Here is a 26670-nt window from a genome sequence, read left to right on the forward strand (position 1 = left end):
TGCTTTCAAGATTTTTACTCTGGCTTTCATTTTCAGAAGTTCAACTATATGCCTTGGCATAGATTTCTTTTGGTTCATCCTGCTTGGGGTTTGTTCAGCTTCCTGAATCTGTAGGTATATGTCTCTTGCCAATTTGGGAAGTTTTCAGCCATTTTTTTTTTTCAAGTTCCTTCTCATCCCCACCCTTTCTCCTCTCGTTCTGGGACACCAATGAAATGAATGTTAGATTTTCTGTTATAGTCCCACAGGTCCTTGAGGCATGGTTTCAGTTTTTTCCAGTCTGTTGCCTCCCTGCTGTTTGGATTGGGTAACACTGTTGTTCTCTTTCGGTTCACAGCCTCCTTCCTCTGGTGCCCCTATCCTGCCGGTGAGCCCATCCACGGAGCTTCGGACTTTGGTTGCTGTAGCTTTTAGCTCTAAAATTTCCATTTAGTTCTTCTTCACGTTTTCTTTTTCCTCGCTGACACTTCCATTGGTGTTTCTGGGTTGCAGGCTTCATCAGTTCTAAGTCAGGAGAAAGGACGCAAAAGAAAACCCAAGGAACCCACCACCATGTTCTGGTTTCTGCTTCTTATTAGCATTTCTGATAAGAGGCGTGGTCCTGGCTAAAGTACCACTGTGTGTCAGAAAGGAGCTGCCAGAAAGGAAACAAGTGCTTCTGTGAGCCCCGCTCATCCCACGGTCATGAGCACAGCAGTACATCTCAGTAAGGAGGGCTCCCGTGTTGAATCATCCCCATAGAGACCGAAGATCTGGGAGTCCTAAGGGCAGAATCCATCAGTGGGGCAAATTCTGACTCAGTAGTGACAGAGAATGGGCTATTACAGTTCTTCCGAGAGACAAAGACAAGTTACTGCCCTACAGACCAAGAGTATCACCAGTAGGTCAGAAACTTCTCTTAACCTTCTATCTTACCCTGGCCTGAAATTCCGTTCCTGTCCACCTCCAAACAGCATAGGGTACAGAGGGGTAAGTTCACCGAGTCCGCGGACGTAAAGTGCTCCAATCCTGGGACCATAGAACTGGAAAGAAAGGTCGGTCACTTATTCAACAAGAACCTTCCGAGTTCCTACTCTGTACACGTGCTGAGTGCTTAGAGGCACCCAGAGAAATCCTGTGTGCTGTGTAAGCCCCACAGCCGTGCTACCTGTCACCATTCTGGACGTGCCGGAGTCAAAATCGCCTTCGGGGTCCAGGGCGGAGCCTGCACTCCTGTTCCCAGCCCAGTGGCAATACAGCTTGACTGCACATCACAGAACAGAATTCATAAAAGGAGAGCGGCTGGAACTAGAGATTGCCAAGGGCTTTTCCTGGGTACGACTCCACGTTTTTGAATCATCATTTTGCAAAAATCAGTTAAGAGCCACGGCGTCAGGTCGGCACACATACTCCTTTGGAAACTAGCTGAGCACCATGCTTCAAAATAGAGGATTAAAACTACTTGAGGTTCCGGTCCACTGCCAGAAAGATGAGCAAAGCCTCAGAAGGGCGTTCCCTGCTCACATTTCTCTCTTCCACCGTAAAGAGAAGAGCTGAACCTCTGCGTTCAGGAGCCGCGCTTTCAATCAAGTTAGAGAAGGCAACGTCTTGAACCCCACCTCTTCCGTCCCCGGGGCGGCGGAGGCGGGGGACACGAGGGCTGGCGAGGGGTCTGCAGGCACTCTCTGCCCACGGCAGAGAACACTCACTACCTGGCTAAAGCCACCTGCCTTATGTCTCACCTGAGCCCTCAGTACCCTCCCACAGCCCTGCCTGGCAGGCCCCTCCTGCCCCACTCTCCCCCCCGTGCCACACATCAAACGGCACTCCAGCTGCTGCTGGCCCCCCTTCTTTAGCCCCCGCGGGCGGGGGCCGCGGGCTGCTGCACCATGTCCCCCGGGCGCCCTGGATGACAAACGGATGATCAGTGGCGCTGTGGGCCCTGCTCTAAGGTGAGCCTCGAGGTCACGGGGGGGAGGAGGCCTCTGTGGATGCACCTTGTGCCCCACGATGGTCAGGAAGTCCACGCCCAGAACCTCCACGTCCACGCGCCGTTTCCCCAAGGCCTGCGCGGCGTCCGTGTGCACCAGAATGACAGGCAGTCCGGAAGCTGTCCGCTTCCGGTTCAGGGCTTTGATTCGCTGACTGATTTCAGCAATGGGCTGAAGCAGGGAAAAAGAAACAGTTGAGGATGTTGCTTTGATTTCATGAAAACCCAGTGAAAGAAACACAGAGTCACGAAGGAGGACAGGCGACAAACAAGAAAAACGAGAGGAAGAGGCCCCAGGTGTGGTGCCTGAGAAAATCAAGCAGAGCGTGGGCTCCCTTCATCCCGCGCTACGTTTTCTTAAAAGGATAAACAACTCACCATGATGACGCCAGTCTCGTTATTGGCCAGCATGACCGTCACGAGGCACGTGGCCGGGCGGACGGCGGCCAGGATGTCCTCAACCTCCACCTGCCCGCTCACCTTGGACACCGGCACAAAGGTGACCGCTGAGGAAAAGACCCAAGGACCGAGGTTAATCTTACGAAATAACCTCTGCTGAAAGTTCATTTAGATACAGCTTAACAAAAGTATTTCCACATTAAAAAGTAACCGATTGTAAAAGTTCCAAAACCGATCAAGAAGGAGTATAAGCCACCCGTTATCACGGTGCCCAGAAACAGCCAACCTGAAGGCTCCTCTCATGCCACTTCCGTCGCTGATCATCCGTGGGACACACTCCCCATTCGGCTGTGGAGGGGCCCAAGAGGAGGTAATCCGCTCTTAGCTCATGAGAGCATCTTTTTTCTCTCCTATGTTTTTAAGTTTATGCATTTATTTTTGAGAGAGGCAGAGAGGGAGAGGGAGAGAAGGTGAGAAAGAGACAGAGGAGGGACAGGGAGACAGGGAGAGAGAATCCCAAGCAGGCTCCGCACTGTCAGTGCAAAGCCTGATGTGGGGTTTCAATTCACGAACCATGACATCATGACCTGAGCAGAAGGCAAGAGTCGGACGCTTAATCAACTGAGTCACCCAGGTGCCCCAAGGGCATCTTTGTTTAAAAAAAATTTATCTTAGGGGCACTTGGGTGGCGCGGTCGGTTCGGTGTCCGACTCTCAATTTCGGCTCAGGTCATGATCTCACGGTTCATGGGATTTAGCTCTGTACTGACAGAGCCTATTGGGATTCCCTCTTTCTCTCTCTGCCCCTCCCCTGCTCGCACATACATGCATGCTGTCTCTCAAAAAAATTTTTAAAAATTTTAATTCCACTATAACTAACCTACAGTGTTATATTGGTGGCAGGTGTACAATGTAGTGATGCAACAATTCTATACATTACTCCGTGCTCACGAATCCCCTTCACCTGTTTCACCCATCCCCCCACCCACCTGCCCACTGGGAACCACCAGTGTGTTCTCTATAGTTGAGAGTCTGTTTTTGGTTTGTCTTTTTGAATTTGTTTGTTTTCTTTCCTAAATTCCACGTATGAGTGAAAACATATGGTATTTGTCTTTCTCTGCGTAACTGGTTTCATTTAACATTATATTCTCTAGTTCTACCCATGTTGTGGCAAGTGGCAAGATTTCATTATTTTTTATGGCTGAGTAATATTCCATGGTGTATATATACATCTTTGCCATCCATCTATCAGTGGGCACTTGGGCTGCTTTCAGATCTTGGCTATTGTAAATAACACCATAATAAACATAGGAGTGCTTATACTTTTTCAAATTAGGGTTTGCACATTCTTTGGCTAAATACCCAGTAGTGTGATTACTGGATCATATGGTAATTCTATTTTAAATTTTTTGAGGAACCTCCATTCCGTTTCCCACGGTAGCTACGCAGTCTGCATTCCCACCAACAGTGCATGAGGTTCCTTTCTGTCCACATCCTCGCCAACACTTGTTGCTTTTGTGATTTTTAATTTTAGCCATTCTGACAGGCGTGAGGCGACATCTCACTGAGGTTTTGACTTGCATTTCCCTGATTATTAGTGATATTGAGTATCTTTTCATGTGTCGGCCATCTGGAGATCTTCTATAGAGAAATGTCTGTCATGTCTTCTGCCCATTTTTTAATTGAATTATTTGATTTTTTGATGTTAAGTTGTATAAGTTCTTTATATGTTTTGAATACTGACCTTTTATTGGAAATATCATGTGCAAAATTTCCTCCCATTCAGCAGTTTTTCTTCTTCTTTTGTTGATTATTTCCTTCACTGTGCAGAAGTTTTTTAATTTTGTTGTAGTCCCAGTAGTTTATTTTTGCTTTTGTTTCCCTTGCTTCAGAAACATATATTGAAAGAAGTTGCTACGGCTGGCATCAAAGAAATTACTGCCTGTGCTCTCTTCTAGGATTTTTATGGTTTCAGGTCTCACATTTAGGCCTTTAATCCGTTTTGAGTTTACTTTTGTGTTTGGTGTAAGAAAGTGGTCCAGTGTCGTTCTTTTGCATGTAGCTGTTCAGATTTCCCAACACCACTTGTTGAAGAGAATGTCTCTTTCACATGTCATGTTCTCTCCTACTTCGTCAAAGACTAATTGACCGTATAATTGTGGGTTTATTTCTATTGTGGGTTTTCTATTCTAGCCCATTGACCTATGTGTCTATTTTGTACCAGCACCATACTGTTTTGATCACTACAGCTCTGTGGTATATTTTGAAAGCTGGGGTTGTATTACCTCTAGTTTTGTTCTAATTGTTCAAAACTGCTTTGGCTATTTGAGGCCTTTTTGATCCCATACAGATTTTAGGATTGTTTGTTCTAGTTCTTGAACAATGCTTTGGTATTTTGATAGGGACTGCATTAAATGTGTAGATTGCTTTGGGTAGTGTGGGCATTTTAAAAATATTTCTTTTCCCAACTCATGAGCATGGAGTATCTTTCCATCTTTGTCGTCTTTGATTTCTTTTCTCAGTGTTTTATGGTTTTCAGAGTATAGGTCTTCCATCTGTTTGCTTATTCCTAGGTATCTTACTGGTTTTGGTGCAATTGTAAACGAGACTGTTTTCTTAATTTCTCTTTCTACTACTTCATTATTAGCATATAGAAATGCTATGGGTTTCTGCATATTGGTTTTGTATCCTGTGACCTTACTGAATTCATTTATCATTTCTAGTAGGTTTTTGTGTGTGTGTGAAGTTCTTGGTGTTTTCTGTATAGAGTATTCTGTCAACTGCAAATAGTGAAAACTTTTACTTCTTCCTTACCAATTTGGATGCCTTTTATTTTTCTGATCTGAGTGCTGTGGCTAGGACTTCCAGTACTGTGTGGTGAGAGTGGATGGCCTTGTCTCATTTCTGATCTTATGGGGAAAGCTCTCAGTTTTTCACTGCTGAGTATGATGTTAGCTGCGGGTTTTTCACATTATGTTGAGGTATGTTCCCTCTGAACCTACTTTGTTGAGGTCATGTTTTATCATGAATGCATGTTGCGTTTTGTCAGATGCTTTTTCTGCATCTATTAAAATGATCATATGGTTTTTATCCTTTCTCTTGTTGAGGTGATATATCATGTTGATTGATTTGTGAATTTCAAACCACCCTTGCATCTCAGGAATAAATTCCACTTGATTGTGGTGAACGATTTTCTTAATTGTATTGTTGGATTTGGTTTGCTAATATTTTGTTGAGAATTTTTGCATCTATGTTCATCGGATATATTGGCCTGTAGTTCTCTTTTTTTTTTTTTTTTTTTGTAGTGTCTTTATCTGCTTTTGGTATCAGGGTAATCCTTCTTCTGTTTCTTGGAATAGTTTGAGAGGAATAGGTATTAACTCTTCTTTAAATGTTTGGTAGAATTCACCTGTGAAGCCATCTGGTCCTGAATTTTTGTTTGTTGGGAGTTTTTGATTACTGATTCAATTTCATTGCTGGTCACTGGTCTGTTCAAATCTTCTACTTCTTCCTGCTTCAGTTTTAGGAGGTTGTAGGTTTCTGGGGACTTATCCATCTCTTTTAGGTTGTCCAATTTGTTGCCATACAATGGTTCATAATATTCTCTTATAATCTTTTGTATTTCTGTAGTGTTGGTTGTTATTTCTCCTCTTTTATTTGTGACTTTGTGCGGGGTTATTTTTTATTTTCATGAGTCTGGCTAAAGGTTTATCGATTTTGTTGATCTTTTCAAAGAACCGGCTCCTAGTTTCACTGATCTGGTTTTTGTTTTGTTTTTAGTTTCTATTCCATTCATTTTTGCTCTAATCTTTATTATTTCCTTCCTTCTCCTGGTTATGTGTTTTGTTTGTTTATCTTTTTCTAGCTCCTTTAGGTGTAAGGTAACATTGTTTATTTGAGATTTTTCCTTGCTTCTTGAGCTAGGCCTATATTGCTATAAATTTCGCTCTTTGAGCAGCTTTCGCTGCATCTCAAATTCTTTGGACTGTTGTGTTTCAGTTTCATTTGTCTCCATGTATTTTTTAATTTCTTTTCTGAAGTGGGTTGACCCACTCACTGGTTAGTAGCATGTTTTTTGTTCTCTTTCCAGAGTTTTTCTTGTGGTTGACTTCTAGTTTCATCGCATTGTGGCTGGAAAAGAGGCATGGTATGACTTCAGTCTTTCTTAATTTGTTGAGACTTGTTTTGTGGCCTAACATGTGATCTTTTCTGAAGAATGCTCCAAGTGCACTTGAAAAGAATGTGTAATCTGATGTTTCAGGATAGAATGTTCTGAATATATCTGTTAGATCTATCTGGTCCAATTTGTCATTCAAAGCCACAATTTCCTTATTGACTTTTTGTTTGGATAATCAATCCATTGATGTAAGTTGGTTGTTAGATCTCCCTACTATTATTGTATTACTATGGATTACTTCCTTTGTTGTTAGCGGCTTTAGGTATTTGGATGCTCCCACATTGTGTGCATAAATATTTACACACATTGTAAATGTGTAAATGTTGTATCTTATTAGATTGTTCCCTTTATGATTATTTAGCGTCCTTCTTTGTTTCTTGTTATAGTCTTTGTTTGAAAGTCCATTTTTTTCAGGGCACCTGGGTGGCTCAGTAGGTTGAGTGTCTGACTCTTGATTTCACCTCAGGTCATGATCCTAGGGTTGTGGGATTGAGCCCCATGTTGGGTTCTGCGCTGAGCATGAAGCCTGCTTGAGACTCTCAATCTCTCTCTCTCTCTCTCTCTCTGTCCCCCCCCCCCCACACACACTCTCAAAAGTAAGTAAATAAACATTAAAAATAAAATAAAATAAAGTAGTAGTATGGTAAGACCATAAAGAGAAAAACTCTCCTACCAGTCCAACGGGAAAATCAACAAAAAGCCTTCATCGTCAAGTGGAGCTTCATGGCATTGTGTCCTTTATCATTATGATAAAAATACTTTCCCGTGATTCACCTTCAGGTTTCCAGGCAGATGGAAGAAGGAGGCTGAGACGTCAGTCTGTTTAAAATTTTTTTTTTCAACGTTTTTTATTTATTTTTGGGACAGAGAGAGACAGAGCATGAACGGGGGAGGGGCAGAGAGAGAGGGAGACACAGAATCGGAAACAGGCTCCAGGCTCCGAGCCATCAGCCCAGAGCCTGACGCGGGACTCGAACCCACGGACCGCGAGATCGTGACCTGGCTGAAGTCGGACGCTTAACCGACTGCGCCACCCAGGCACCCCTACGTCAGTCTGTTTAAAGGAAAGTGTTTACCCGGGCTGTCTTGAGGGAGCAAAAGGCTCTTAGTTTTCAAAAGTCTGCGGTCTGCACCCGGTGTCTCAAGACTTCGTATCACAGGGGAAGGGAAAGGTGCCCAGGGCTGCTGCTGGCCAAGCTCGCCCGACCCCGCGGCCTGCCTGGCTAGTCGCGCCCACTGTGTCGAGCTGAAGTCGTGCAGCAGAAGCACAGTTATTCTTGTGTTTACCCCGAAGCTGATATCTATTTGACCCTTGTTCTTCACAGAGAAAGGAGCCAAGATTTAATTAATATCCAAGTGAAGAGCCCTGCTTAGCACTGATAGGCATACGATTTCACTATGTGCATACCTGTTACGTACAAGAGTCTGAAGTATCATTCAGTAAATCAGATGACTAGTTCTACACGCTGATGACCCAGTTTGTCCCTAAGGGGGAAACTGGCAGCATTTACAGTTTACAGATTACCCCCATGTGGGAACAGGCCGTGTGGCCCCTGCACCTGAGGACCGCATGCAGGAGGGCACATGATTCCGCAGGTCCCAGGGGCAAGTTCCTCCTCTTGGAATCCGGTACTGGAGGTAAGCGGAGCTGCCCCGCGGGAATCCCGCCAGGCTGGTCACTCACCGGCCACCTGCTCTTTCGCCAGGTGCTCCAGGGGCAGGCGGATGGAGTCGTGTTCCACGGTGCAGGTGACGAGGTGGGGCACGGCCCCGTCCCCCTCTGCGCTGCGGGTGTGCTGGAAGTGCTGCACCACGGAATGGATTACTAAGTTGTTGGACTGCGGAGAGGCAGCAGAAAGAACATTTGTAAGACTTGTAAGACTTGCGCTCAGGGGAGGGCGACGGTGGCACTTTCTCTCACTTCATTGTCCTTGTGGCTAACGTTTAAAAAGGAAAAAAACAGTCCCAAAGACGTTCAACTTTTGTGCTGCACCTTTTGAATGCTCGGCGACAAAGGGTTGGGGTTTCAAACTTTCGATAACGTCAGAATTCATTTCCAGCTAGTTATGCCTGTCTGGTTAAGCAATGTTATGAATTTTTAAATTTTATAAACCTATCAAAAAAAGAATATTGGGCCCCAGTACCCACTGCTGATGGGAGTGTAATCTGACCATTTTATAACTATCAAATAAGCCCTCTGACCCGGCACGTCTGCTTCTTGGACTTGACCCTGTTGCTATCATTGCACAAAGCGAAATCATGTGCAGAGGTCCTTCCTGAGGGGGAACCTGGAAACAGCTCAACCTCAGAAAGGCTTCAGTGTCCACCAGTAAGAGAGCCTGGCAAATAACTCATGCAACAATGTTCACTGTGCACCGAGGCATAAACACCAAGGAAACCCTTTATGTGCAGATACCGAAGGATCTCACATACAAATACACTTGCTATGTGATAGTAATTTATGAAAAGGTCACAGACATTATATTATATACAGTAACCTATCCAATTTCTATCAAAAGGAGGAAATACACACACATTTGTTTATATATGCAAAAGTATGCTTCCAAAGGTGAAAAGAATATATAAATCTAGGGGCGCCGCCTGGGTGGCTCAGTAGCTCGAGCATCCGACTTCGGCTCAGGTCATGATCTCACGGCTCTTGAGTTTGAGCCCCGTGTGGGACCCTGTGCTGATAGCTTAGAGCCTGGAGCCGGCTTCGGATTCTGTGTCTCCCTCTCTCTCTGCCCCTCCCCTGCTCGTGTGCACTCCCTCTCTCTCTCAAAAATAAATAAACATCTTTTAAAAAAGAATATATAAATCTACATACTTACTTTTAACGCACAGACTCTCCCTGGAAGACACTAGCAAACTAACAATATTGGTTTCTGTATCAAGAGAGGGTAAGTGAAGAGTTCAAAGTAGAAGACTTTAAAACCACAAAACAAAACAAAAAACTTATCTCAGAGAAATGTGTGTCAAATATAAATGTAAATGCAGGGGTGCCTGGGTGGCTCCGTCAGTTCAGTGTCCAACTCCTGATTTCAGCTCAGGTCCTGATCTCACCGGTTTGAGAGCTTGAGCCTCCCACCGGGCTCTGTGCAGACAGTGCAGAGCCTGGAGCCTGCTTGGGATTCTCTCTCCCTCTCTCTCTGCCCCTCCCCTGCTCGTGTTCTCTCTCTCTCAAAATACTTAAAAAAAAGATGTTTAAAAAAAAAGGTCTTACAAATTCTTTTTTATTAGGCTTATTTCCTAAGTAGTTGCTATTTTCCATGCTCTGGTAAGCACCTGAAGCTGCTATAGAAACACAAAGATGGAAAATGAAGATGGACACACTAATGCTCCAGCAAGGCTGGACTTTAAACTGAACCAATTTTCCTCTTCCTCATTCTTGAAGCCTCCTCCCCTCCACTTGTTTCTCTGCAGAATCCTTTGTTCCAGGGACTCGGTATTGATTCTCAGTAATGAAGCTTGATAGTCGGCGCCATCGCTGGTCACAAGACCATCTTGAAGATGACGAACGCGGCTGGCATCCCGGTCCAGATTCCTACCGGCACTGCCTGGATCCTGTATTTTCCTATAAAACCCCTCAGCCTTTTACCCCGGGCCAGTCTGCAGTTTTGAAGGCACTAGCCTGCTGTGGCCTCCTTTGCCTGGCAAAATGATAAAACTATTGTCCCTCTTTGTCCCCAGACTGTCTCTGCGTGTTACATTTTGGCTCTGGAGCACAGAGGTTGATTTTCCACAACACACGTGCGTGTTGAGGGGACACAGGAACACAACCGGTTTTTGTATCTCATAACTGCTAAATGTTCTTATTAGCTCTGATAATCTAGCTGCAGATTCTCCTGGGCTTTCTTTTCTTTTGAAGTTTATTTATTTTGAAAGCGAGAGCGTGAGCAGGGGAGGGGCGGGGGGGGGGGGGGAGAGAATTCCAACGCTTAACCAACGCTTAACCCAGGTGGCCCTCTCCTGGGTTTTCTATGTGGACAGTCACATCACCTGTGGGAAGCAAGACAGTGACCATTACTAACTGAGAAGCCATCACACTGTCTCTGAGTTTTCCTATCAATTTAAAAGTACATGGGGCACCTGGGTCACTCAATCGGTTAAGCGTCCGACTTCGGCTCAGTCAAGACCTCACAGTTCGTGAGTTCGAGCCCCACATGGGACTCCGTGCCGACAGCTCAGAGCCTGGAGCCTGCTTCAGATTCTGTGTCTCTCTCTCTCTCTCTCTCTGCCCCTCCCCTGCTCACACTCTGTCTCTCTCTCTCTCTCTCTCAAATATCAATAAACATTTAAAAATTTTTTAAATAAAAATAAAAGTGCATCTGAAATGGCTCAAACCTCAAACTCTTAATAAGGCAACAATAAGGGATTTAAAAGACTAATTCCAGGGCAAAATAAAGGGCAAACTCTCCTCGTTGAAATGATGCAAAGCAAGTCAATGTACACACATCACAAACATCCTATCAGCCACCTGGAATTTATTTATAGGATATATATTGGCTAATTGTATCAAGCTAATTTGCAAAACAGCAAGACTAAGTATCACTCTTCTTTTAAAAAAATACCAAGAGGGAGTCACATTTTATTTTTTCATATGACTTACAGCGAAAAGACGGTGAGCCTGTCTAGAGACTTTACCTCAGTGCCCCCGGAAGTGAAGATTATGTCCTGGGGTTTCCCACCTATCATCTTCGCAAGGTTGTCCCGAGCTGTGTCAATAATGTCCTTGGCCTTCTTACCTCGAGAGACCAAAACGGACACTCACTACCATGGCTTTGCGGTTTCCCAACAAACACACGTTTAGAACAACAACCAGACGTGAAGGAACCGCTCTCGGTGGGCGATTCTGAGACGACCCGTGTCCCCTTGGCGTGAAAACAACAGGCCACAACCTAGGAATGAGCCGGCGCAGGGACCCTGAAGTCCCCGCAGATGTGCTCGTCGTCTCACCAGAGGCTACAGGACAGGGGAGCCGTGGCCATCTGCCCTGCCCCCCCCCCCCCATCAAGACAGGAGGGCCAAAGGATGGAATAATTTGCTTAAGATCATGCTGCACAACACCAGAAATAAGCTCAAGAGAGCTCGTGAGCCCTCAACACAAGGTCCAATGGTGCACGACACAGGCTACTGCCTCAGGGACAGACGCACGGTCACACGGAGGCCACGCAGCCAGTGTCACCGGCTGGTGGGAGAGAAGGACCCAAATTGTATGTGGTAGCGAAAGGAAGGGCAGGCAGGAGGGAATTCTGAGGTGTCAGTGGCCCCTCTTCCTTAGTCTGTAGAGCAAAGTTGGGTGAGTATTCAGCCCTACTTGTAAAAAAAGGGGGGGGGGGTAGCAGGCACCATGAAACCAGTCAATCGTGCATAAACAGAAATGTAAAATCACGTGGTAAAAATTAATATACAAAGAAATTCACACAATCCTTAAAAGACTATTGTAGAGATTTTTTTTTCAATGTTTTATTTTTGAGAGAGCGTGAGCGGGGCAGGGGGAGGGCGGAGAGAATCCCAAGCAAGAAGGCTCTGCACTGTCAGCACAGAGCTCCCTGTGGGGCTCGAACTCACGAACCGCGAGATCATGACCTGAGCTGAAGTCAGATGCTCAGCCGACTGAGCCACCCGGGCGCCCAACTCTTGTATGGATTTGCCTTCTAAGTCGTGACGGCCTGTGGTGTTTGGTGGTGCTGCTGGACTGGAGTATGACGCCCCGCCTTTCCCAACGCACCTCGAGACCTTCACATGAGCGCTTCACAGCGATTTCTTTGCAAAGGTGGGTTTCCTAGTTCACCTATTACTTGGCAAAAGCCGCCCTCTATTCACTTTTTGCACCTTTCCACAAGCCTCCGGGCGTTTCTGAGGGAGGAAGGGCTCCCGGGGCCACGTCCCCACCGCTCTGAGGCCAGGAGAGCAGCTGAAGTGGCGACTGTCTGTTCCGAGTGCTCAGGAGGCCACGGAGGGACCACCACGATGGGGGCAGGACGTGCCACGGCCACGCTGGACACAGGACAGCAGTCCCTTAAGGAGCCACACGTGCCCCCGCCGTGCGATGCAGCCACCCCGTCCCCAGGCATTCACGGCAGTTACTCTTCACTGAGAGGAAAGCAAGCGACGTCCCTGGTGACGGTCCCAGCAGCGTCACCGTTGACGGCCAGAAGCTGGAAACCGCTCACGTGTCCGGCAGGTGAAGGCGTGGAGACAGCGGTGCCTCCACGGGGAGGGGCGCTCTCCCCAGTGAAAGGACACGAGCTCCGGACACCCCGACAGCATGGATGCATCTGAAAACCGCTGTGCTCGCTGCCGCGTTCTCAGGTTTGACGACGGCACTGTGATGGGAGAAAGTCCCCTCTCTTACGCACACACACGGGTGGGTCCTTGTGCCTGTAACTCAGGGGCTCATGGAAAACACATGTAAATTTAGAAAGAAAGGGATCCAGGGGACGCAGCAGCACTGCTGGGACCCAGTAGGTGGGAGACGCGTGGGTGTGCACGTTCTCACTGTCAAACGTCAGCAACGTCTGCAGCTGTTAGTGTAGCTAAGTGTAAAGGTTGGTGCTTGTAACTGACGCCACAGGAGACTCCAGACTCCTCTCTGGGCGCAAGAGGGAGTAAGGGGCGTGTGGCTCCCGCGGTCCCTTAAAGCAGCCCTCCTTCACTGGGCTGCCCCTCACACCAGAGCCCCTCGACCTCCCCCAGCAATGGCCCGCTGCTTCTCTCCCTTGCCCATCTCCACCCGCCCTTCCGTTCCCTCTTGAACCCACGGCAATCAGGCTCCCAAATCTCCTCTGACCAAGGTCCCCGGGTGCCAAATCCAGGTCCTCACCTCCCCCCCACTGCCAGCAGCAGCTCGCAGGGTGGCTCCCTCCTCCAACGCGTCCCTCGCTGGGCCGGCTCCAATTCCAGACTCCAGATGGCCTTGCGCCCTGGCAGGTCCTCGGGTCCTCCCTCCCTGAGCAACTCAACACCGAACGCCAGCTCAGTGCCCAAGACTCCGCTCGCTCCACCGGGTTCCTGGTGGGCATCTGAAACTACACCTGCTCAAAGCTGAATGCAGCCTGTCTCCCCCCGACTTGTTCCTCGAAGCCCTTCCTAGCTCAGTAAACCCACAGCAACTCCATCCTTCCAGGGGCCAGGCCCAGTGAGCCTTCCCTCCTGCCTTTCCCTGTAAGTCTCTGCCATCAAGAATAGCCAGAATCCGACCCCACCCACACACCGCCCAGCCACCAGCTGAGTCAAGGCTGCTGCTGACATATTCTCCTGGCAGACTCCCGCGTCCACGGACCCCACTGTGGCCCATTCTCCAAGCAGTGGCCACAGTAATACACTTCGTACCCTCACCAGAACGGTGCTCGGCCGCCGGTAGGTACCCAACCAATACTGCTTAAATCAGCTGTTCTCCAAGTGTGGTCTGGGGAACACAGGCTGGGGAGGGGGGGACCCGGCACTTTCAGGGGTCCACAAGGTCAAAACCGGTTTCAACTTAATACTAAGACATTATTTGTCTTTTTATTCTCATTTTCTCCAAAGCATATAGCGGAGCTTTCCAGAAGCCACATGATGTGAATATTGCAACAGACTCGATATAGAAGCAGGTACGGGAAAGCAACTTTCTCCTTTAGACAGACACTAAAGAGGCTTTCACGGGTACGACAATGACACTCTTCTCACTAAATCTGTGCTCTTGGGAGAAGGCAGTTTCTTTTTCACGCAAAAAAGTTAACACGTAATGGATTCATCACTGTTTTGTTAGTGAACTCCTAAATATTTATTTCAGGTTCCCCAGTGTTGCTGTCTAGTGTGGCAAACATCTGTGCGTGTAGCGCACATAAACAAGAGCTCCCTGGAGTCCTGAATGCGCTCGAAGAGCGTAAAGGGGCTGTGAGCCCAAAATGTTGCGAGCTGCTGGGATGGACCATGTCCCTGCTCCGCTCCGAGTCCTGCAGACACTGTGCATGACGTCAGAGGCAAGCTGGGCGCTCACAGTGGCCTCTACGGCCCTACGCGGCACTGTCCCCTGCAGCTCTTGAACCCCCGTGCCCACCCCACGAAAAGAGAAGTCCTCACAACCTCCCACAATCCCCTGCCCAAGACCAACGGTGGTACCAGCGTCAGGTGCGTGTCCTCTGGGCTCAGGCTGCTGGCTGTCCGCTCCGCCACCCTCCCTTCCTACGACCGCGACATCTCCAGCTCGCACGTGGCTGTATTACGGCCACATTTAGGTGAAGAAAATCTCAGATGAATGAAGAATGAAGACCTCATTTCCCAACTCCCACTGCAATTGGAATGCTAATGCACGGCCATGGGACCAACCTCTGGCAAGCGATTAGAAGCCAGAGCGATACATGCAACTTCCAGAAGTGTCGTTGAAGGACTCGGGCATCGCTTTCCCCTCCTCTTTCTTTCCTTCCTACGGGGCTGGGCTGCGCACAAGATGGCCTGAGCAGGAGCAGCCATCTTGACCACTGGGGGAATGAACAGGACACAAGTGGAGAGAATGGAAGGAACCGGGGTCGCTGGCCTTGGCCGTGTGACCACGTGGGCCCCGGACGGTCAGAGAAATGACCTTCCGCCTACATAAGCTGCTGTTCCTTGGGGGTTTCTGTCTCTCACAGCAAAATGATACATTTTCTACCCTGGCTCACACACAATTTTTCCTTAGGGGGTGGGTATGGCAAACAAAGAAACCTTCTTGTTTTATAACACACCCTTCCCACTTGAACAATATGCTGCTACTGTGCTTCTAGGTCATCGATACAGTCCACACCATGGCTTTGACAGGGTCCAGAACTCCACTCGAGGGTTTCAGCATACTTTATGGGACAAGTCCTTGACTGACGGACGCTGAGGTTATCTCCAGCTTTGTACCATTATAAGCAAGGCTTTGACAAACATCTTGGGTATCTCAACTCTCCCTACGTGTCCTTAACATTTTCCCTAAAATAAATTCTCCCAAAGGAATTATTATCATTATTAAATCATAATTGTGAAACTAATCAAACCATTCTATCATAACGGTGATTTTCTTTTCTTTCCTTTCCTTCCCCCCCATCCCCATTTCTACCTGAGTATCAACAAGTGAATTGCAATGTAGACTTTAGTTACGGTTCTTAACAAAGAAACAAAGGCCATCAAAGGCAACCTGAAAGCCAGTGACAGGCTTCATCAGGTCAAGAAGGGGAATTTCTCCTTCAAGGTTGTTCTGTTTTCTTTTTTTAATGTTTATTTTTATTTTTGAGAAAGAGAGAGAGAGCGAGAGCGTGAGCAGGGGAGGGGCAGAGAGAGAGGGAAGTAGGCTCCAGGCTCCGAGCTGTCTGCAGAGCCCCACACACGGCTTGAAGTCGTGAACTGTGAGATCATGACCTGAGCCAAAGTCGGACTCTTGAACGACTGAGCTGCCCAGGAGCCCCCTTCAAGGTTACTCTTAAACTTCTTTATAATAAATGTTTTTTATTAGCATTTTATTGTCCTCCATATTCTCAAGTTTAATTCACCAGAAAATACAATTTTACTAGAGGAAAGATAAGATACAAGGCAACGTCCAAAAGATTAACTAGAATACACGTACCAAAGAAGTTAATGAATGACTAGCACCTGATTTTGAAACAGCTTTTAGTTACCAAGCTGTGAAGCTTTTAGGAAACGAACACACGTGAAAACCCACAAAAGCCTGTAAAGTTGTATACAAATATTACTAAATCCTAGAGCTTGGCAACACTCTGTTGAAAGCTTTCAGTTCATCACAATCCATATTAAGATTATCTTAATTATCTGATAAGCATTAAATTAAAAAGGTACAACTTTAGATCACTATGTGAAAAACATAAGACTCCCGACTTGAAGCAAATTGTTTTCCAAACCACCAATTTAATGATCTACATTAAAACAAGAATAAATAAGAATATTTTTATTATAACAGACGTTAAGAATTTTAAAGTAAATTTCATTTAAAAAAAGGCCAGGATTATATGCAATCGTGATGATTTAAAGGTTTTGCAAATTTTGTAAGACTCAACTGAGACAGACAGATATGTGAAAGGGTTTCAATAGGTACTGTTATCACAAATAGCTCTTAATAAAACATCGTTTTCATCTGAGTAAGGGGGACGGTGTGTGTGTTCCAAATGAAAGATCATCAACCAGCTCAGTGTACAAGTTTGGACTTCTCTGGAAAAACAAACAAATAAAATCTACCAAAAATTACACCCGAGACTTGCAGTTAACAGAAAATCTCTCCACACCAAGTGACCACAAGTGGTGCACAATTTCTCTAAGAGTGCCCCGCCCTCCATATCTCGGATCTGTGAGCACCCTCGAGGATTACCTGTGGGGTAAGGACTGCTGGGATTCCCCCAGGCTTCTCTCATGGCCTCGGTCATGACCTGGATAACCTCTGGCTCAAGCGGGGTGGTTGCGTTATAGTCCATGTAAACTTTCCTGCCGGAAAGAGAACAAAGACGTGTCTGTTAAGGAAAAGGAGACGGAACCCGGAGCACGGCTGCCCTGCGTCCGTCGCCTCCGCAGGAGCAAACAGCAAGGGCAGGGAGCTTCTCTGCATGACCACCACACAGGCTCCACCAGCTGCACTTGGCAATCCCCCAATCTTCATGAATTACGGAGAAGGTATGCCCGGTTTTCCAACAATCTAGTATTTGCTAGCGTCCTCTACAATCACTAGAAGAGCGTCCATTTAGATCTGCAAAACCTCTTTCCAGCCCCTGGTAGGAGGATCAAGGGTCCTGGTTACAAGGACAGGTCTGTCTCCTGTCCTCCACGCAGAAGGAGGGGAACCAGGCACACCCAGTAGCCACACATTCCAGAAGTTTTTCTTTTTTCTCTGTAATTTCTGGTTTGGCCAGAGGCTCGGGTGATCTGGGTGCCCACTCCTCTCCACACCCTCCCCTTTGCTCCCTGACAGGAGCGGACCTGCTTCTCCTCCCTCCCCTCTTCACTTTCCTGTGCCTCCAGTGACCACACCCCCGCCACCCCACTTTCTTTTTGGGTCTTTGCTCCATCTTGACCTTCTCGTGAAGCCCCCTACAGCAGCCAGTCCCCTTCCTCCCAGCACCCGGAGACCCCCCGCTCCTTCCTCTGTCCCCATGGCACTCGGCAGCCTCTGACACACTGCACTGGTTCCTTGTCGACTGTCTGCCTCGAGAGGCAGTAATAGAAGGTCAGGTGCAGAGGCCCATGGGCTTTGCCAGTTCTCCTCACTGCTCTGTCACCAACACTGAGAACAATGGCCAGCACACAGCAGGGACCGGACTTGCAACAAAGTGTCACAGAAAAGCACATCCCCTGAAAGATCCCTCCTAAATAAAATTTTTCTGTATTTCTTTTTACCAGTATCAAAACCCTTCAGATACTTTCTTAATAGATACAATAGGTAATCCTGCCTAATACTATTATTTTACCTGATTTTAAAACCAGTAACAGTTTTTTAAATGTTTTATTCATTTTAGAGAGAGCGCACGCACTAATGGAGGAGGGGCAGAGACGGGGGGGACAGAGGATCCCAAGTGGGCTCTGTGCTGTCAGCAGTGAGCCCAATGTGGGGCTCCAACTCGGGAACCGAGACATCAAGACCGAGCCAAAGTGGGCCGACTGACTGAGCTACCCAGGTGCCCCTAAAATCAATAACAATGTTTAATTAAACCAATCCACATGAAAATTCAAATACAATTACCAACTGTGGCTGTTAAAAGTCTGTTGTTGTTGTTTTTTTAACCACAGTGTTTTAATGCAACATCTTGCTGTCCAAAGTCACCTGATTGGTTTGAGGCTTTGGCAAGTTTGACCCTTGGCCACTCCCACTTGGCAATGTGCTGATTCTGCTGTGACTGAAATCTGCAAGGGCCCCTAATTTTGCTGACACTTCCTACTAAGTATCCTAAGTTTCCTCAAGCTACTAGTGTCTGCTCAGCGACTGCAGCTTTTCAGTCTGCTGCTGGGGTGAGCTAATCCATGGCCTGAGTTTCAGATGAACATTTTATAGATAACTCTGCTCTATTATGGTCTTCTTCCTTAAGATGCTATCGTTATCGGATGCGAAAGCTAAACTCTGTTATGTCCATAATCAAAATGTAATAAAAAGGTATTGCGAGCCTCCTCTCCACTCGAGTCTCCCTGCAGGGCTTTCCCCTAGCCCCTCTGCTCAGTCTCCACCAAAGTAGACTGCCTAATGAAAAAGAGGGTCAGATTTCGGCCTGGACCGGAGTTTTAAAGACACAAACACTCCTCATATTCGGGTGCAGGGGCACAGTGGACCGGAAGGCCAACTGCTCAGGCCAGGGGCCCGGGAGGCACGCTCCGCAGACCCTCCTTCCTCTGCGCGGGTGCACCAGCCAGTCCTGCGGCTCCGTCTCAGAAGCCCCCCTTCGCCACCACTGCCACCACTCCGGTCCACACCACCTCCCTCTCCCAGATTTTTACAAGACTCCCAACGTTGCCCTGCTTCCTCCCCTGTCCCGCCACCCCCTCCCCCCCGCGCCTGGAATACACGTCCCGAAGTCCTTCCTGAGCTCCGTGGCTCCGCTCGCTGACCGTCGCCCTGCCAAGCCCTCCGCTCCAGCCGCGCGCTCGGCTCAGCCCCGGGGCCGGTGCAGCGGCTGCTCCCCCGCCCCGCGCGCTCTCCCCGGACTCGGGCGCTGACTCCCGGACGTCACTTGGCGCGGGAGCCCCGGCGCGGCGGTGCTTCCCACCTCGCACCCCGCGACGCGAGCCGCCCCGTCGACAGCGCGCCCGGCCGCAGGCCCGCGGGGACCGCCAGCTGGCGCCCCCCTCCGGGCGGGTCCCTCCCCCGGAGAGACCAGTGCCCGCCTCCGACCTCCCCGGGAGGGGGGGGGGAACCCCTCCCTGGAGAGACCCCTGCCCACCGCTCCCCACCGCCCGCCTCCGGCCTCCCCGGGCGGGACCTCCCAACCCCGAGGGCTTCCCGGAGGAGGGCGCCGGCCGCTTCCCCCTCACGGCGCGCACCTCTCCGGTGGGGTCTTCTCTCCACCGTCGCCGGGCTGACTCGCCGCGCGCCCGCGCGCATCCCCGGTGAGCGCCACGGCCGCCTCCATCGGGCCCCAGCACTACCCCAAACGGCCGACCGCGCGGCTCGCGCCCGGGAGCGTCTCCTGGAGGCCCGGCGGAGGGGGCGGGGCCGCGAGGCCCGGGCGGCGTCCGGATTGGCTGAGCTTTGCATTCCGGCCAATGACTGGGGCCAGCACAGGTGAGATGCCGATTGGCTGAGGGAGGTCAGGTGACGGGTGTGCGTCACAGGGGGCGTGGTCACGGAGGCTAGGAGGCGGGGGTGAGCGCCTCTCTGGAGTCTGCGCTGGTCCATACCCGCGGCAGCCGGGCCGGGGCCGGGGCCGGCCTGTCAAGGGGGCACTGTTGTCCCCATTTTATATATGGGGAAATTGAGGTACGGTATGGAAAAGCTCAGCACCTTGCCCAAGTTCACACGGGCAGTGAAGGACCCAGAATTTGAATTCGGGAATGCTTTGCCAAGAAGGTGAATTCTAACTGGCTTTTCGTAGACTTTCTCGGTTTGACCTCCTGTTGGGGTCCAGGCGTTGTCTCTTCCAGCTCTGCAAGCCTCTATATTTCTGGGTTCCTTATTTCTTTTCATTCTTGCTGGCAAAGTGAGCTCATTTCTTGCAACGTGCAGCCATAGCAAAGGACACAGCAAAATTTAAGAAGCAAGCAGACACCCAGGAGTTCAAGAACTATCAGCAGAGGGGGAAAGAAAGGGAATTGGGAGAGCATGGTCAAGAGCAGATGAGAGTGTACAGTGCAGCGGAGAGGGCGTCCGCAAAGTGTCTACTGTATACAGTTAGGAGCACTGATGCATTTACTAAGGGAAGTTTGAGTACAGCAGTGCGGAGAGGGCAGAAAAGTGCGCGGTGAGTTGACGGATGAATGGGACATGAAAGAACTGAGAACGTGGCCAACAGTTTCCTGAAGTTTGAAAGGAGAAGGAGCCACAAAAAGGGGTTACAAGATTAAGGGAAATATTTTAGAGACTGAACATGTTTATAAACTGCAGGGAGGTAGCTAACAAGAAAACTGAAGATGAGAGACAAGAGGCAGAGGCCTGGAGGAGATGGGAGGGCATGGGCTTAAGAGAGAGCAAGGGTGGGGCACCTGGGTGGCTCAGTCGGTTGAGCTCAGGTCACGATCTCACGGTCTGGTCCGTGAGTTCGAGCCCCGCTTGGGCTCTGTGCTGACAGCTCGGAGCCTGGAGCCTGCTTCGGACTCTGTGTCTGCCTTTCTTTGCCCCTCCCCCCACTCGTGCTCTGTCTCTCTCTCTCTCTCTCTCTCTCTCTCAAAAATAAACATTAAAAAAAATTAAAAACACAAGAGATGAGCTGAATGGAATAGACACAATCAGCAAATTAGTAAGCTGAATACCTGAGCATAGGAATTCTCTGATTATTGCCTAGAAGCATAAAGGGTTAAAAATTTTGAAACAAAAGAAAAAATCCATCCAATACGGTGATTTTCAACTGAGAGTGACTCTTCTCTCCAAGGGGTGTTTGACAATGCCCGGAGATAATTTTGGTTGTCATAATTGGGGGTAGGTCCTTCTGGGACCTAGTGAGTAGAAGCCTCTAATTTCCTACAACACGCAGGACCGCCCCCACAGCAACAAATAATCCGTCCCAAAACGGCAACAGTGCTGAGGCTGAGAAACCCCGGTGTGGTTCCTCATTTCCATTTCGTACCATATTCCTTCTGTCTGAGGCCTTTGTTCAAAATTTTTTCTAAGGCTAGTCTGCTGATAGGACTTCTGTTTTTACATGCATGAGAAAAGTCCTTTTTTAAAGTTATTATTTATTTATTTTGGGAGAGAGAGAGAGGGAGCGAGAGAGGATTCCAAGCAGGCTCGGTGCTCAGTGCAGAGCCTGACATGGGGCTCAATCCCAAGAACCAAGAGATCAGGACGTGTGCTGAAATCAAGAGTCAGACGCTTACGCCACTGAGCCACTCGGGTGCCCCTGAGAAAAGTCTTTCTTTTGCCTCCATCTTTGATATTTTCTCTAGGTAAAGAATTTTAGCTGGAATTTTTTTCTTTTAGTACAGATGTTTCTCCACTGTTTTCTCACTTGCGTTGTTTCCAATGAGAAATCTGCTGTCACTTTGTTCCTCTACATACTATGTGTCTTTATTTCTTGCCTGCTTTTAATATTTTTGCTCTATTATTGACTTTTAAACATTTTTAAGGTTTATTTGTTTTGAGAGAGAGAGTGGAGGAGGGGCAGAGAGAGAGGAGAGAGAGAAGCCCAGGAAGGCTCCGTGCCATCAGCATGGAAGGGCTGGAACTCACAAACCGTGAGATCATGACCTGAGCCGAAATGAAGAGTCGGATGTTTAACCGACCGAGCCACCCAGTGGCTCTTATTTCTTTAAATAAGTTTCTCCTCCCTACTCCTCTGAAGACCCCCCGTTACAAGTATATTGGGTGTGTGAAGTTGTCCCACAGCTCAGTGAAGTTCTTTTTTTTTTTTTTTTTTTGCCCTAGTTCTGGTCCCACCTTTGTTTCATTCCGTATTGTTTTTACTGTCATATCTTCTTCAAGTTCATGAATATTTTCTTCTGCAGTACATCACCTGTCGTTAAGCCCATCTAGTATATTTTCTTCACCACAGGTATGTTATTTTCTTCTGGAAGTTGAATTTGTGTCTTTTGTATATTTTCCATATCTCGACATGAACGGTCTTCCCTCTACCTTCTTGAACTGTTTTAATTCTCTAGTCTACTAATTCTGTCATATTTCTCATTCTTGAGTCTGCTCCTTTTGACAGATTTTCCCCCTTGCCATGCGTCTTATTTTCTTCCTTCCATACCTGTGATTTTGTATAGGGTTGTAATTTTGTATTACAGTGGTAGGCACTGTAAATTTTACGTTGTTGGGTCCTGGAAATACAGTTTTATCTGACAATGTTGAGATCGTTGTAGATCTACATGCAGTTGTAATAAATGATAGGAGGTGCTTTTTCCAGGTTTTCACAAGTTGGTACATCTTCCAAAACTATAGTAATCCATTCTGCCAGCCTTTGCCTTCCAGTGGATTAGCTCATTTACATATATTTAATGTTGACTCTTAAAGGTACCATCTTACTGTTTTCTGTTTGTTTCGTCTGGTTTTCAACACCGTTTCTCTTTACTTGCCTTCCTGTGGGTTATTCAAACATTTTTTTTAGTGTTCCTTCTTGATTTGTCAATAGCGTTTTAAAATAGTTTTAATTCACATACATTAAATTCACCCCTTTAAAGTGTACCTTTAATTTGGGGCACCTGGGTGGCTCAGTCAGTTAAGCGTCTGACTTTGGCTCAGGTCATGATCTCACGGTCCGTGAGTTTGAGCCCCACGTCGGGCTCTGTGCTGACAGTTCAGAGCCTGGAGCCTGCTTCGGGTTCCGTGTCTCCCTCTCTCTCTGCCTCTCCCCCACTAGCACTCTGTCTCTGTCTCTCTTGAAAATAAACATTAAAGAACATTTTAAGTGTACAATTTAGTATATTTACAAGGTTGTGCAGTCATCATCACTAATTCCAGAGCATTTTCGTCACCCCCCAAAAGGAACACTATACTCATTTAGCATTCAGTCTCCATTCCTTCCTCCCCACAGCCCCTAGCAACAACCATGCTACTTTCTGTATCTATAGATTTGCCTTTTCTGGACATTTCATTTATGTGGAACCATAGCTTCTTTCAGATGTGTTCATGTCTTTGAGGTCCATCCAGGTTGTAGCACGTTTCCATAATTCCTTTCTATTGATGATTACTATTCCTTTGCCTGGCTATACCACATCCTGTTTTCCAATTCATCGGTTGACAGACATTTGGGTTTCCAGCTTTAAACTATTAAGAATAATGCTTCTCTGAACATTTATGTACACATTTTTACATGGAGATATATTTTCCGTTCTCTGGGTTATATACCCAGGAGTGGAATTGCTGGGTAATATGGTAGCTTCATGTTGTTATGTTCACTTTGTATTAACTTTTGATGAAATGTTCCGATAGGTGTTCCAAACTGGCTGCACGGGCATTGCACCAGCAATGTAGAGGACTCCAATTTCCCAGCATCCCTAGCAACCCTCGTCACTGTCTTTTATTTTAGCCATCCTAGTGGGTGTGAAGTGGTCTTGATTTGCATTTCCCTAATGACTAATTGTGATATTGTGGAATATAATAAGAAATGTATGTCTGGTCTTCGTCCCTGTTTCCTGGCACAGAGCTCGTAAAACCCTTGGAATTTCTCGGTGAGATGGAAATACAGGCGAAAGGAACATCTTTTGTTATTTGTAGCAAGCCCTTTTCTGCCACACTCAAGCTTGGTGTCGGGGTGGGGGGGGGGACCAATCACTTGATTAGATAGAGGGTTGGAACTTTGAGCCCCCCTCCCACCCCCAGTCTCTGAGGAGGAGACGGGGGCTGGAGACCTAAGCATCAACGGTCAGTGATTTAATCAATCATCTCTGCATAATGAAGCCACTGTAAAAACCCTGGCTGGAGGAGTTTAGAGAGCGTCCTGGCGGGTGGACACGTGGGGTGCTGGGAGAGTGCACACATGGAGAGGACACTCCTGGATCTGTGCGCACACAGATCTTCCGTGCCCTTCCCCCTGACCTTGACTTAGGCAGCTCTTCTGTGTGACTGTTTTGAGTCGTCTCATTTTATAATGAGCCTGTAATCTAGTAAAGTTGTCCTGAGGTCTGTGACGTGTTCTAGCAAATTACTGAACCCATGGAGGGGGTCACCGGAAGCCTTGGTATGCAGCCAGTCAGAAGTGCCAGAGGCCAGGACTTGGGACTGGCATCTGAAGGGTGGGGGGCAGTCTTGTAGGACGGGGAGCTCTTAACCTGTGGGATCTGATGCTTCCGGCAAGTACAGGTGTTGGAACTAAACTGAATTGTAAGATACCCAGCTGGTGTCAGAGAACTGGTCTGTGCGGGGAAAAATCCCACACGTCTGGTGTCACAAGTGAGTAGTGAAGGGGCTCCTGGGTGGCTCGGTCCGTTAAACACCCGACTCTTGATTTGGGCTGAGGTCTTGATCTCACAGTTCATGGGACTGAGCCCCTTGTCAGGCTCTGCACTGAGGGCACAGAGCCTGCTTGGGATTTTCTCTCTCCTCCTTTCTCTCTGCCCCTTAACCCCCCCCCCCCCCCCAACACACTCTTTCTCAAAATAAATCAACTTAAAACAAAGAATTGGGGAGTGAACGGGAAGTTTTCCTGCCACTAGTGACTTTGAGCATCTTTTCATGTGCCTGTTGGCCACCTGTATATCCTCCTTGGAGAAACGTCTATCCAGATCCTCCGTCCATTTTCATTTCAAGTAGGCTCCACGCCCCGCACTGAGCCCAATGTGGGGCTTGAACTCCTAACCCCGAGATCCAGGTCTGAGCTGAGACCAAGAGTCAGATGCTTAACTGACTGACCCGCCCAGGCGCCCCCTCCTCTGTCTGTTTTTAAGTTCGGTCATCCAGTAGTTGCTCAGTTGTAAGAATTCTTTTTTTTTTTTTTTTCTGGATACCTTTATCAGATGTGATTAGCAAATGTTTCTTCCCATTCTGTGGGCTGTCTTTTTACTGTCTTGGTGATTTCCTTTGAGGCATAAAGTTTCAGATTCTGACCAAATACAGATAGCGTTTCAACGCTATCAGATTTGTTAAAGAATGACAGACTCCGGGAAGGAGGCTTTGAAGGAGTTGCAGCCGTGCTCCGCTCCCTCTGCAGTTACCAAATTACTGGTGTTCCTGGTTTTCACTGCAAATGTGGGCTGTTAGTTTTTAAGGCTACTGTGCACTTAGTGGGAATTGGGGCCAGCGTAAGTTAACGTGGCACAAATCTGCTGTGCTTATGGAGATTTATCCTTAAAATCACTGAAGTAAATTCTACTTAGGATTACTGCCTTTGGTTATTAATTTCCAGAGTTCTGGAAAAGCTGGCTCTGAGAATTGTTGCCAATTTTCTCGTTGCTTTTATGGGGGAGAAAGTTTTCAGAAGTTCTTTGTCAATTTTGCTGATATCACTGCACTTCATACTGCTTTTTTTTGTTTTTAGCGTATTTTTCTTAGTGGCTGCTTTTTTAGTATATCCTACACGTGGGATTTATAAAGTCTACTGGAGTCAACATTTTACCATAGAGTAAGTGAGGAAACCCACCTGCATTTTGTTCCCTCGACCTTCTCTACTTTCAGATGTCATTGTCATGTATCAAACGGCATATTCTTTTTTTTAATTTTTTTTCAACGTTTTTTATTTATTTTTGGGACAGAGACAGAGCATGAACGGTGGAAGGGCAGAGAGAGAGGGAGACACAGAATCGGAAACAGGCTCCAGGCCCTGAGCCATCAGCCCAGAGCCTGACGCGGGGCTCGAACTCACGGACCGCGAGATCGTGACCTGGCTGAAGTCGGACGCCCAACCGACTGCGCCACCCAGGCGCCCCTCAAACGGCATATTTTTAATGTAATCATCATATATGATTTATAAATATGCCCGTTTATCATTTCCATTTTGTTTGTAGAACTCCCCTTAGCTAACCTTCTTAAAAATCTTGTTTATTTTTGAGAGAGAGAGAGAGAACCCGGAGCATGGGCGGGGGAGGGGCAGAAAAGGGGGGAGACCCAGCATCTGAAGCGGGTAGAGGAGCACCCGGGAGCAGGAGAGCCCGTGCGGTTATGGGGTGGGCTTGGTGCTGCCGGGGCTCCCGCTGGTGCCATCTGCGGAGAGGGCACTTGCCCAGGCTGGGCAGACCGCGCTCTCTCACGGGGGAAAGGGGAGCTCGGGTCTGCGGGGGTGAAGACGCTCGCGTGGCTGGGCCGTCGTGGTGGGGGGCCCCCAGTGGGCTCTGGACAGCCGCGGGCCCCCGGGGGCTGGGGGCTTCTGGGGCAGGGTGCGCGTCGCGGGATACCTTTTATTTATTTATTTAAAATTTTTTTTTCAACGTTTATTTTTGGGACAGAGAGAGACAGAGCATGAACGGGGGAGGGGCAGAGAGAGAGGGAGACACAGAATGGGAAACAGGCTCCAGGCTCTGAGCCATCAGCCCAGAGCCCGACGCGGGGCTCGAACCCACGGACCGCGAGATCGTGACCTGGCTGAAGTCGGACGCTTAACCGACTG

The 26670-nt window shown here is 48.0% G+C and overlaps 1 protein-coding gene across 3 annotated transcripts in view; it reads right to left on the reverse strand.

Moving 5' to 3' along the window:
- SCLY (selenocysteine lyase) overlaps positions 1-19692 on the reverse strand; it is a 33094-nt gene extending 13402 nt beyond the window's left edge. Inside the window, exons 1-7 of one of the 3 annotated variants that reach the window (XM_040450499.1) lie at positions 19520-19692; positions 16869-16981; positions 11189-11289; positions 8229-8382; positions 2348-2475; positions 1977-2141; positions 916-1022 (exon numbers count right to left, since the gene is read on the reverse strand). In XM_040450499.1, coding sequence (XP_040306433.1) covers positions 916-1022; positions 1977-2141; positions 2348-2475; positions 8229-8382; positions 11189-11289; positions 16869-16981; positions 19520-19608 — 857 coding nt within the window. In that variant the 5' untranslated portion in view covers positions 19609-19692. Of the gene's footprint in view, positions 1-915; positions 1023-1976; positions 2142-2347; positions 2476-8228; positions 8383-11188; positions 11290-16868; positions 16983-19519 lie in introns of those variants that run through there. The other 2 variants (XM_040450500.1, XM_040450501.1) reach the window with 2 other exon arrangements.
- Positions 19693-26670: the final 6978 nt, after the last annotated feature.

Source organism: Herpailurus yagouaroundi, unplaced genomic scaffold (assembly GCF_014898765.1).
Source record: "Herpailurus yagouaroundi ecotype Mexico unplaced genomic scaffold, PumYag 202, whole genome shotgun sequence".
In the NCBI taxonomy this organism is placed as follows: domain Eukaryota; kingdom Metazoa; phylum Chordata; class Mammalia; order Carnivora; family Felidae; genus Herpailurus; species Herpailurus yagouaroundi.